At 35.2% G+C, this 13,945-nt stretch overlaps 1 protein-coding gene across 1 annotated transcript; it reads right to left on the reverse strand.

Annotated features, from left to right (window-relative positions):
- Positions 1–2,697: 2,697 nt before the first annotated feature.
- LOC125661105 (uncharacterized) lies at positions 2,698–8,889 on the reverse strand. Its single transcript, XM_056146807.1, has 6 exons — positions 8,653–8,889; positions 7,487–7,567; positions 7,189–7,352; positions 4,132–5,952; positions 3,894–4,025; positions 2,698–3,607 (listed from the first exon to the last, which is right to left on the reverse strand). Exons 1-4 carry the CDS (start codon positions 8,715–8,717, stop codon positions 5,546–5,548), a joined length of 717 nt encoding a protein of 238 aa, XP_056002782.1. The 5' UTR covers positions 8,718–8,889; the 3' UTR covers positions 2,698–3,607; positions 3,894–4,025; positions 4,132–5,545.
- Between the last annotated feature and the right edge of the window lie 5,056 nt (positions 8,890–13,945).

Below are 13,945 nucleotides of genomic sequence, written 5' to 3' on the forward strand. Positions count from 1 at the left end.
TCCAGCAGTTTGTTGTCATTAACTTAAGTGAAAGGTTTAAATTATAATCTATGCTTTGAATCCTACATGTAGAGTATAAATTGTTTTATTGTTTTACATCGTATTGACATTATTTCAGCCATTTTACGGCAGTATATATATATATATAATAAAAAATGACTATAAAGAAAATTAATCACCGGTAATTATGTAAATTGAAAATGGAAGGATATTAAACAATGTTCCAGTTTTGTACAGATGATTTCATGATATTAATATTGTGATCTGGTTCTGTCCTCATTACTTAGCGCACGGATGTAATAACTTCATATTCCAGGGGTGGTGTTCCGGTGACCCACTTTAGATCCGCGCATGATTTAGATATGCGATGTCTTTTGCACACGCCAATATAAATGTCATGTCAACAGTGGATGGATGGGCAGACTGTAAAGGTCTACATGTGCGTGAAAATCGTGCTCTACGTACTACTTGAACAACTATGCCACGTTTTGATGATAAAAATAAACAGTGGTATTATGTATCTTTCAAAAGGACCATGACATAGAACACATATCCCAGTGCCCAGTATATTGCCACATTAGATTCCACAAAAAAATATTACAGGAATTTAGCAACAGAACTTGCCCCCACTTTAGTTTGACAATGTAGTGTTTCTATAATTCTAACATGAATTTTGATTTACCCTGCACCCTCCCTCCCCTTTATGGTAGTAGTGAATGTTTGTGGGAATGAAATAAAACCTTGAAATCCCATCGTCGGAAACCCACGGTTGATTACGCTTCGTTCCTCTCTCCACCGTGGGTTTCCGACGACGTTGAAATCCATGTCCTGATGAATCAACCGTTTCACAAAACGTAAACATTTATGCTGCCTACTTGAATGTGCTGTTTGAAAAATATTTCATTAGTAATCATGTGCGTTTATACAAAATTAATTTGTCATGAATGTATGTATATGACAGAAAATAACTTTATAATATTTATCCGTGTATAACACAAAGCGATGTATGACAGGCATATAGAATAGGGGTGGGGGGGGGGGGGTGCTTTCTTAACAATATATATTTTTGTAGTAAAGATATATTTGGTGACTTCCCCAGGCCACTTTTTAAAAAGTAATAGTGAATGGTAAGAATGCAGTTTCGAAGTAGTACTAATAGAAATTATGAATTGAATTCATGTATAGAAGGGAGCAACCCCACTTACCCCCCGGAATGAAGAACTAGAAGTTAGGGAAAACGTAAAGTTTAATCAATATTATATTTAATGAAAATACATATGATGTATGTCAACCCAAATCCCCCCCCCCCCCCCCCCCCCCACAAAGTGAAATCAACTTCTCCGGCTCCCCCTTGAAAAAACAATCCTATGTGTCTATAATAAAATAGCTAATATACTTACATTCACGAAAGGGTAACACGTTACGAATACTGGGGTAATTGGAAAATTATAACAATACAAATGCTGCAGATATAGACTTAGGCCTATATATAGTCGTATCGCACGACGGCATATGCACTGTAATGTTCAATGCTATTGATATCCTTTAAATAAAAAGTAGATAAGAATTATATTGAAATATCTCTACTTTAAATTAAAAAAAATATATCTTTGTTTACTTAATGTCTTAATATTGGTCGTTTCCATTACACTACCGGCTGAGGTAACGTAGTATGTAAGTTGACTAAATGATCTATCAACCCATTGTGACGTCACTTTTGAGAATTAAGTGACGTCTGTCACTTTTGAGAAGTGACGTCTATATACCGAAATACATGTATAAATCGGCCTCGTGCTCTGCCACGCATTTAGCTATGTAGATTAATAAGAAAAAGTAGCATTTTGTATTCGGCAAAATGTTTCATATAATGCAATTTCCATTGATTAAAAGTAATTGATATCAAAGTATTCCAAACCAGTGTAAATGTCGCTTAGTTACAGGGACGGAAGTAAGATGGCATGATTAATATAATACACAACACAAGGGAAGACATGTAAATATCGTATCGTGACATTGCCCCTTTAGATTGATGTTAGGAATTTTATCATTTAATGCGGTGTTAGACGAATATATTTTCTTTTGTAATCAAAATATAGGTAAACTTATGTAACAACACCTATATAACAACATCCATAAACATGACGTGTATTTCCATGCTGTAAAAACGCTAAAAATATGAACGTAAAATAAGAAATAAGTATGGTCCGCACAATATCACCATCGTATTTTTTTGTATGTGAAATGCTTACACATAGACCTTTTACGTGTGAAAATTTTAAAGTGGTGATATTATGCGGACCTATTCAAATATCTTTAAAAGTGGTTAAATTTTATGAAATTTTCCGGAAATTTGTGTTCCGTACGTATTTTGGCTACGTCAATGTAGTAGAAATGTGACACATTTTCAAAGTTTCGTTTTAATTTTGAGACAAGTGTATCTCCGTCAGTATTTTGCAATGTAGAAGTTTGATTCAACATGCACTTCATTTTTGAATAATTCAGGGGGCCAAATCCGATACCAAACGAACTTAGTTCTTTACAATCTAAATGTAGACTTCATATAAAAACTTGTCAAAATAAAATACATATTACATTGACTTTGACAATGATCTCAAATATTGACCTAACAATCTTCAATTAGAACATCTAAGACTTTAGAAATATCTCTCATAGCAACAATGTTACAGCATTGGGAAAGTAAAAAAATAATGTTACTTTATATTCTATTCATTCCATCAACATAATATACAATGATACTGCAATATATCTGACACAATTCATGTTTCATATTGTTTCTCAAAATATTTTTTGTAATGACAGAATCCAGAACACGTTTTGTAGACGAAACTCGTGGCTGACCGTCGGATGTTTTTTGTGAAAATGTAGCTCTTAGTCCATCCTCACCATCTCTCTTGAAATATTTTGTGAAGGTGTGACAAGTTCAATCCAGAACCTGCAATGTTTTCAGCTGTATTATGTTTCACAATGCCTTTTGCTATGAGAACATGCAGTGAAGTTATGTTTTTTGATTTCTCCTTGCTGAAAAGAAGGCCTTGGTGCACAGCAATTGGTGGAAAAGTGAATGGTAAAATTTCAGGACCTGATATTTTAGAGTGTTTCATCAACATTCCTAATGTTTTGACATCTTCTATTGCATCATGAGCGCTGTATGTGGTGTCTAGTAGTGACTTCACTAAGGTCTCCTGTTTATAATTTGGCTGGCCAGGAAATGCCTTCTTGAAAATACTAAGCGAGTCAGTAAATCCAGAGACTGCAGAAAGCAACACATTTGTCAAATTCAAAGAATGTAATGTGTTCATAAGAACAGGAAAATCAAATTTCCTCCCATTATGCGCCACTAATATAGCTCTGGGAAAATTCTTTAACCAGTTTGAAAATTATGTCAGTCCAGATGTTATATTTACTGCATCGACTTCTTTTCCATGGACAGTCATTTTCTGTAAATCTGAATTGACCACTATGCCAGTTGTATTCATTGCTTCTTCTGTAATGGGCACCTTTGGGAGAATATAATTATTATACACAGATCCTGTCTCCATTTCAACTGCAGCCAGCTGTGTAATATGTGGCATCTGTCTTCCTCGAACTGAAATAGAGTCAAAATATTCTGAATAAATCATACAAAAACACTATCAAAGTTTAGTTTTACTTATCCATACATTCACCCCTTTCTAATTACCTTTTTTTCATTTTTTATGTTTATTTTATTTTTTTTGGGTCAATATTGCCTCTGGTTGAGTCCCCCCCCCCCCTCTTTACTTTTGGGGGGGGGGGGGGTGTCCCATTATTTTGAAATGTAATGTTCCACAATGCATTACTATGTATGCCCATAAACATGCAAGCAAACATTTTTTTCATTTTTTCAACCTTACTCAGATCTGCAGTCTCTAAATCAAACATTACAAGAGAAGGAGTTCCACTGGACAAGGTGACAGGCTTGAAAACACCTCGGGGGACAGGATCTGGGATTTGTTCTGTGTCAATCTCATCAGCTAATCCAATCTCTGAAATTTTTAAAATTATGTTAAGATTTAATAAAAATTTCTGTATTTTCTGATTAATTCACGAAAGAAAATCTTTTAAAAGTATACATGAGAAAAATAATAGTACCTGACTGATATGTGTCACCCTCAAGTGCCTGCAATACACATTGTGTAACATTCCTCTCTTGTTTTAACTGTAGTCGCCTTCTCTTTGTTGAGGGAAGTTTTGACCTCTCTTCAACCTTCAGTCGCCGCTTGAACTGTTTATCTGCATACTTCTGGGTGTAGTTTCCAGGAGACAAACCAGCGTCTTCATTAACCTTTATTGTATTAGAAAAAATATGAACAAATTCTATTCTTGAGTACAATTTTCTTATGTCAATTATTGCTTTAAAATCTGAATGTTTAACAGTTAAAATTGAAGAGTGTAGATTGTTGAATAAAATAATACCATGCCAAATGTATATTCATAAATATGAATTAAAAACTTACAGGTAACAAAGAACGCAATCTGGATGTCAGTCACTGAAACACTGAAATCAACAATATGCTAAAAAAGAAATAAAAACAAAATAATGATAACAGCCAACTTTGTAAAAACTATAAACAATGAAACAAAATGCAAATAAGGAAATTAACGAACAATAACTTGAAAAGAATTCAACAAAACAATAACTTAAAATACCTTGGAAATGTAATCTCTTCCTTCATTTATGAAGGCTGCTGTAGCATGGACCCTAAAATCAAGTGCCTCAGAGTTGCCATAGTGGTGAGACTTCGGTACCCTTATATTGACTTCTCTGTTGGCATGTTCGCACTGTTGACTAGAGCAGAGGTCTACATACTGGGCTGCCCGTGCTGCTACTTGATCAAAGATGGGTTGGAGATGCTGGCGAAGTTTGTCGTCCTTCAAAGCAGATTTGTAGGGAAGACTTCTGTGAATATATTTTTCACCTGGATTTCGTTTAAACCCACAAAATCGAGCATGGCACACAGAATGATCATCAAACTGATGAGGTAGAATAGCTCTCAAGTTCTCCTCCATTCATTCATTCAATCTTTATTTCCCCCTTGCGGAGATTTCATGTTGTAACATTTACATATATTTAGAATACATAAAGAAAATCAAAATGATAATATATATATATAAAAAAAAAAGAACAGAGATAGAAAATTATAACAAAGAAAACGTATATATATGGATAAATGTTTACATAACTATGCTTTTAGTTGTACTCTAAATTTTGCGACAAGGCTCTATTATAGCACGCGGTGGCTCCACACACAAATTTTGCACAAAGACAAATAAATTCTTTTTTTGCTCTCTTTCTCTAATAATATAGTGGGTTCTACTCCTCCAAGTAATATAAAATATAAAATATCTTCACTGAGCTGCGAAAGCTCTACATATAAATGGACATCGAAATTATTAATTAGGTTGTCAAAGAAAGAACCTCTTATGCAAGTTGTGGATGGACACCCCAACACAGCATATTGATACTGGTTGTCGTACGTCTCCTGACACACTCTACAGGTTTGGCCTAAAGAAACGGGTGGAATGGTCCAGAGTTTAGTTTCACACCGTTGGTTCCATGTAGTATATAGAGTCGTTTTTCAATGTTCTTAACCACATGATTTTTGTCCAGTCGTTTTTTCATGGTAATTCCAAGGTCATTTTTAAGTTTCGTAATTAATGTATTGTCCCCATCTCCTTCAAGAATTTCCACCGGTGTACCTAAATCTCTCAATTCTTTGACGCCCTGAACACCGCTTACACTTTCCATTGAACGGGCACTTCCAGTGTGACTGTGGACACATTTGTGCTTTCTGATCTGTTGGCCTGGTCGATGTCTTTGCCACCACTTACAAGTGCCACATGTTCTGTGAGATACCACTGTTTTCACGACTTTTTTCCCATACTTGGCTTTACTCATAAAAAATGTATGTGCTGCAAAAAGAAAATTTATAATTATGTTTTAATTCTTATCAGGTAAAAATATTGATAACAAGTAATGTTTGAGCCATTAAGGGAGTACTTTACACTAAATATGCAAATTTACAGAATGTAAGGATTTTTATTTTTGTGTCCAATTGCTGTTAACATACAATGCCTAGTGCAGGGTTCTCAATAAGTTTAAAGGTAGGAGATGAAATTGAAATAAGGTCCGAGCCCACTAGAGAGGCCCTTGGATAAACTTGCTACCCGGAATAATTTTGAAACGTGAAGAGCTCTTGTCACACGGTGACACACTTTCTCTCTTTGTTATTTTCAAGCAATATAAACATATTTGGTCGCTGCCACTTATATTTGCACGACCATCCCACTTCAAATCAGGCCAAAATAAAATATGTGTGTGTTTCCTATTTCACTTCTAAACAAATTAGGTAGGGTAGGTTGGTAAAACATTTGATTTTACAAAACATTTTATTCGTAATCCTAGTTTTAAGGCACTTGGAATACAGATCTAGATACATTACAAATACCTTTCAAATATTTTGAAGATCAATAGTACCTAAAAATTTAAATTGGAGAAACTCCCAACACAAAAAGAAAAAAAATATCGGTAAGAAAATTCTGAATTTTTATTTACATGTATATACCGGGAAAACGAAAGCACATATATATTTTATTTTGGCCTCATAGAAAGTGAGGAAATAAGAAAGAAAAGAGAGGGGAGCTTGGACAGAACTCGCTTATCCTAACGAGTCCATACCCTCCTCTTGCTAGATAGTAATGAACCAAATTTTTCTTTAGCAATTAGTATATTCAACTAAACCTCTATTAATTCTATAACAGTAATTGCAATTCCAACTGAATGAATACAGCTTCAAATGAATTGAGCACATTACCTAGTCTACATTTCTTTGCAAAGTAACCTGTTATTTTCTTCATATTGAGAGGATTGAGAAATCAATACTTACACGTTTCAGCTCAGGATAGGAATTGCAGAAAAAACGTTAATGTCTTTGACATGTGTAACAGCACAACTTTTTTGTATTTGCTATAGAAAGTAGGTGGCGTTTCTGCACAAAGTAAGGGTAGAGGGGCAGAAATCACCAATCGGCAGTTCTTATGAGAACCCTGTAGTGGTGTATTCTACTAGGGACTTTGATTTGACAAATCAGGGTCAGCTAAATAAAATCCAAGGTAGCTAATTGATAATATGCATAGAGATATACTCACAGGTAAGGCTATCAAAACCACGTTTGTGCCATGCTGTATCTACTGCACAGGACATTCCAGTTCTAGATTTTGTTGATCTCATCCTGCACTTTAGAGACTGGCGCTGTGATGGAAGACAGGGAATTCTTCTTTTCAACTTTGCTCTACCTTTTCCCTTCGGTGTGCTGAAAATTGTGAAATTCAAATGTCAACTAAAAGATGCCAGAATGAACTAAAATATTTGAACATCATTTCTGGAACATATGAAATACTACTTAGCAAATCTATACAAAGTTATAAACATTTTTTTCTACAGTACCTTGATGAACTTGATGCATTGTTTGCATTCTTGAAAAGTTCAGGTGATTGCAGGGCAATGGGTTCTTGATGCACCAGTTTCCTAAAATAAAACCATGTTTATAATTTCCATATTATTTTTACTGCAATGTTTTGTTGTATCTCTATACGATATATTCAAAAAGTGATATTTCATGAAAAAAATCTGTTCTTGGTCAGCAAGATTTTTTTTTTTGGTTACTTATGCACAAAGTTTTCTACAGTAAATATCAGGGGGGGGGGGGGGGGGGGGGGGGGGGGGGGGGGGGGGGGGGTTAACACACACACATATAGGCATGTACTTGCACACACACAAACTCGAGTAAATTAATATCATAGTTAAATTGTTAATAACTGTAAAAAACATGTGTAATTTATCAATTGTCATAACTCTTGGAAGATTGAAAATGAAACTGGTTAAGTTATTTTCGGCATTCTGATTTTCCTTTATATATATATATATATATATATATATATAGAACACTAAATAATCACAACTAGGTACTGAAAATTTTCGCCCCAGCCCGAGGTCGAATCAGCGACGTACGGTACCCACCGCCTAGCAAGATTGTCAAACCAGTGCGTAAGTACACTCGGCCACAACGACTTCCCTAGAAAGGAAGTTTTGTTATGCTCCTAAAGCGCTACTTATACACACTGATGCAATCTCACACAGTCGCTGTGTCATTCAGTGTTTAAGATATTTTATAAGGAGAGTGGATCTCTCGATGCAATTGTATAGAATATTTAATATAAAGCACAAACAAACAATTATAACACCCAACCTTACGTTTACCCCTAGGATCTAAACGATACATGTGATAATCAATTAATCAATATATAAAGCACTAAATAACACAACTAGGTACTGAAAATTTTCGCCCCAGCCCGGGGTCGAACCAGCGACGTACGGCACCCACCGCCTAGCAAGATTGTCAAACAAGTGCGTAAGTTCACTATATATATATATATATATATATATATATATATATATATATATATACACATACATACATACATATATATATATATATATATATATATATATATATATATATATATATATACACTGTGTTGCATTAATTAACCTAGAATTTACTACATTGTCAACCATTTCAATATAGACACAAAATAAATGACAAATCTTACTTTATACTTGGAGATGCATCATCAAGAAGGCTGACACCTAGGCCATCAATTTCCTCTCCCATCATTTCCCGTGCATGACTTGATTCTTCATTACCAACATCTCTATTTACAAAGGGAACAGTAATGGTTGTAAAAATCAATGTTATTAATTTAAAATGATATATGGTAATTCTCAATGTATTATCATTAATAGTTGAATATATTATTTACTTATAAATAAATTGTCGTAAGTGGCGACTAAATGGGGCGGTCCCTCGGACGAGATTGCAATAACTGAGGTCCCGTATCACAGAAGGTGTGTTACAATAAAGATCCCTCCCTGCTCAAAGGCCATAAGCACCGAGCATAGGCCTAATTTTGTAACCCTTCATCGGCAATTGCGACGTCTCCATATGAGTGAAATATTCTCAAGAGGGACGTTGAACATTATTCAATCAATCATTCATCTCAAAAGCTTCCTGACATAGTGCATATTCAAGTTTGTAAAAATCATGGCCCCCGGGGTTAGGTTGGGACCACAATAGGAATCAAAGTTATACAGAGAAATATATAGGGAAAGTCTTTTAAAATGTTCTCAAACCATTGGGCCAAAGAAGTTGACATTTACGTGAAATTTTTCTGACATAGAACAGATTCAAGTTTGTAAAAATCATAGCCTCCAGGAGTAGGTTGGGGCCACAATCGGGACTAAGGTTTAACATGCTAATATATATGGCAAGTCTTCAGATATGGGCCAAGGTGACTCAGGTGAGCGATGTGGCCCATAGGCCTCTTGTTCATTTTTGTCACAGTCTTTTGTTTGGTTAAAAAAAGGAAAACCTGTTTGAATCATTAGCTGTTTAATTGCGGGTGTGACCGGTCGACAGGAGATGGTTACTCCTCCTAGGCACCTGATCCTACCCATTACATATCCAGGGGTCAGGTTTACCAATTAGACGCTTAAAGTTTGAGCTCCGTTGAATATTGCAGGAAAATAATTATGTGACAATTTCTTTACTGGCAGAATCACACAGGCACACCAATATAGAAACAATTATAGTGTAAGTATGAAAGGTGGTGAAAATGTTGTTTAAAAGTGAAGATATGTGAAATATTTACAACAATATGCCTGTAGGTGAGGTCAACCCACTATAATTCACTACGCTACTCTGCTTTATACACTGGAAAAAAATACCTAGTTAATTTATCTAGGATGCCTCGTAAAGACTTGCGCATGACTAGTAAGTAATGTATTTACTAAGCAAGATAGTGATGTAACTAGAAATATGACGTCATAAGCATCGTGACCCGTGTTGCCCGCGAAAACTGCAGTAAGGTCTACTCTGCGAGACGCCATTTTTATTGGGATGCTGAAGAGGGAACATTGACTTAAAAGGTTTGTCGTTGAACTTATGACTGCTTTTTTTTTTTAATTCTTGATGTTTGTTTATTAGAAATCCTACACACAGCTTGATATTTTTTTAATATGCAACTTAATACATTTTAACACACTGTTCTGTTTTTGTTTATTTAGATGCTGATGACTGTTTGGCAATCCTGTGTAAAGAAAAGTTTGAGAAATCCTGACTACAAGTTCAAGAAATTCCACAGAAGATACAAACCCCATCGCAATCAAGATTGACTAGAAGATCATGTCGACTTTTAACTTCAGATTAAAGTTCTTGATGTTATCTTCTGTATTCAATTTTTTTGAAGGATTAACAGGGCGATTTTACTTGTCCTATCAGTTAAATTACTAGAATGCTAGTAATTTTGGGAATGGAATACAGGAATGGAAGATTAGTAAATCTACTGAATGCATACTAATATTTACTATTGACTAAAGTAATGTTTTACTGTCTTATTAGTTAAATTACTAGTTAACAAATAGTAAACTTACTTAACGCCTAGTAAAAACTACTTTTAAATTAGAGATTGTATGGACAGTAGTTTTACTAGTTTGCTTAGTGTATTTTACTAGTTATTTTTTTCAGTGTACCTGAATATACTCTGTCTACTGTGTTATTTGATATTTTGAAATTATGGGTAACCATAAAAAAGAGAATTTAAAAGTGACAAACAAGGAGAAAAAAGATTTTTTTTTTTATCATTCTGCTATCGTCACAAGACGTGGTCCAACAATGAACTGTGGTTGGAGACCAATTTATTCTTTCTTACTCTTTTTATTTTTCATGTTTTCTTTTTGTTTTTCCACTTTTATATCTTCGTACAATTAAAGTGTAAACTATTGATTCCATACAATATCATAGTAGAATTGATTACAAGCAGCCATGTCATAAAGTACCTACATGTATATTATTGCAATGTTCAAATCATTATATCCTTTGTGTAGCACTGTAGCTCTGTTTATATATTCTAATGTTTGTAGGACCTTGTACCTTCTACGGAGAGGACTTATATAGGCAGTGCCTGCTGTCCAATCTTATTATGAATTATCATGATACAATACTGTTTAGATTAAATAGGAATCAAAAGTTTTACATGTGAATGTATAAGGAAAATCTTTAGATATGGGTCAAGGTAACTCAGATGAGTAATGTGGCCCATGGACCTCTTGTTTTGAATCCCAGTGTTATATGTTTACCCTGTTTGTGCTTTTATTTATATCCGATAACAGCGTAGCTCGATTGTATTTATCAAGTACCATTTGTATGTTTTGATTGGTGATTTCATTATCGTTATAGTCCCCCTGTAGAAGGGTTGGTTTGACTTCTTTAAAGTTAGTACATCTCCATCACTTGTTTTTTCTCTCATGGCTTAGGGTTTCACCTTTTATAAATCCTTTAAAATTGAAAGATCATGTGCATGTTTGCGTTCCAAATATTGGAAAGTATTTGTAGCCAGCAGGTTTGATGAACGTTTTAAGGATATGCGGGACGATGATCACGTGATGGTTGCGAATTTATTATAAATTTAGTCCATACTAGGAATGTTTAATTTTTGCAAGCATTTTCATGTAAATATAAGTACGCTTTATATCTGAAACTATTTCATATTCCAAATTGTTTTTACTAACTTTAGGAAACACTGCTGCGGAAGTGGTAACTAACTTAAAACATATGACACACGTCGGAATGTATGCGAAAAGCAGACGTGTGAAAAAGAAAAAGGTGCAAAGTCACAACATGTGCGATACATAAATACCTTGAAAAATAGCATGGAGACGATCGTGTCAAGCGACACTAGCTACCATGGCTGCGGATATGCTGTTGATCTGGTAAAGGAAGTAGTAGCTCATATTGACGTTAACTAGACCTAACCCGTGGTTTGAAAGACGACGTATTGTTTAGAGCTAGACTAGACGTTTTGTTCGAAGCCATGTTTAATATATACATGTATATTTAAAAATAAATAAATTTTAATTTGTTTCCATGAACTCAATTTTTGTTCCATAATTATGAAAATTCTAAATATTTCAATAGGTTCAAAACAAATATAGTTTCTAACAATGTATTCCAAAACAGGCACGAATAATTAGCCCCCCCCCCCTGTCTTTGACAATGAGCTTTATTTTTTAAATTGTGTAGTGGAAATAAATTGAGACTGTCCCATTCCCCATTACTTTTAACAGTAGTTGTACATGAAAAGAATATAAGCTTGAAAGTTATTAGTAACAAATATTTCGCCAAGCCTAACCCCAAGTGAACATATCAATGTATAACTTCAAGGACGCCTACCTCAAGATCAAGATTAGCTTCACCCCTTCATATTTCTACGGGAAGTTGGGTATATGAATAGCTTTTAATCGCAATGTTTGCAAAAAAATTCATTGACAAGTTTTTGAGCAGTGCTTCATTTAGTATCTGGACTACCCTGTTTTTGAGTACCAATTTCCGCCCCAAATCCTTAAATTTTCCCAATTTCTTATTATATGGTTATGTTTAAGCATTTTATTATTATACATTTTATATTTTACATATATTCTAAAAATTATTGTAAAAGATATAGATAAAAATTCCATCAAATTATTTTTTTCAATTCAAAATCGGAATAATCTTGTAAGATTCACAATTTTCGAAAAGGGGGGTAATTCAAAGCTTATTATCTCCCTTGTATACCTAGAAAGTAGCCATGAATTTATACACATTATACAGGACATCCTGATGGTGCTTCATGAAAAAAAGAAAAAAATTGACGAGTTATTTTTGGCCACATCGTCCCGCATGTCCTTAAACTCAAGGAACCACCGCGGTTGTATAGAGGTAGAGTGTTTGACCCGCATGCGGAAGGGCGGGGTTGGAATACCGGCCGCGACAGACCTAAATCGTTAAAATAAGTAGTGACAGTTCCATTGCCAAACGCTCGGCATCAAATGTGAATGTCACGGGTCCTCAGAGATAGCCTTAAAAACGGATGTCTTGTGTTACAGTAGATGTGGCACGCGAAAGAACCCTCGCTGCTCAATGGCTGTAAGCACCGAGTATAGGCCTAAATTTGAAGCCCTTCACCGGTCTTGATGACGTCTCCATATGAGTGAAAAATTATCGAGCGAGACGCTAAGCAAGATAGAACCAATCAATCATTTGAACAAATCCTGTGGGGACCCCAATTTAGAATAGGTCCTCAGTAACCCTTGCTTTTCGTAAGAGGCGACTAAATCGGGCGGTCTTTCCGATGAGACCGCAAAAACCGAGGTCCCGTGTCACTGCAATTGTGGCACGATAAAGATCCCTCCCTGCTTAAAGGCCGTAAGCGCCGAACATAGACCTAAATTTCAAAGCTCTTCACCGGTAATGGTGACGTCTCCAATTGAGTGACATATTCTCGAGGGACGTCAAATAATTTACAATCAATCAGATGGGACCGCAAAAACCAAGGTCCCGTGTGACAGCAGGTGTGGCACGATAAAGATCCCTCCCTGCTCAAAGGCCGTAAGCGCCGAACATAGGTCTAAATTTTGAAGTCCTTCACCGGCATTGGTGACGTCTCCATATGAGTGAAATATTCTGAAGCGGGACATTAAACAATATTCAATCAATCGTTTGAACAAACTTAAATTCCCTTGCCCCAAAGATGCTTTGTGCCAAGTTTGGTTGAACTTGGCCTAGCGGTTCTGGAGAAGAAGTCGAAAACGTGGAAGGTTACAGACGGACAACAGATGATCAGAAAAGCTAGCTTGAGCTTTCAGCTGAGGTGAGCTAAAAATAAAACTTTAAAAATGCTGGCACATCCTCCAGAGAGACAAAGACTTTTTATCTACCTATAGTGTCATATAGTGATCAATTGCAATTTGATTATTGCATAATTATTGTATTTAGTGTAGGTAAACTTCTGATTAGGTAGATTTCAGGAT

This window comes from Ostrea edulis, chromosome 8, assembly GCF_947568905.1.
Source record: "Ostrea edulis chromosome 8, xbOstEdul1.1, whole genome shotgun sequence".
NCBI classification, from domain to species: domain Eukaryota; kingdom Metazoa; phylum Mollusca; class Bivalvia; order Ostreida; family Ostreidae; genus Ostrea; species Ostrea edulis.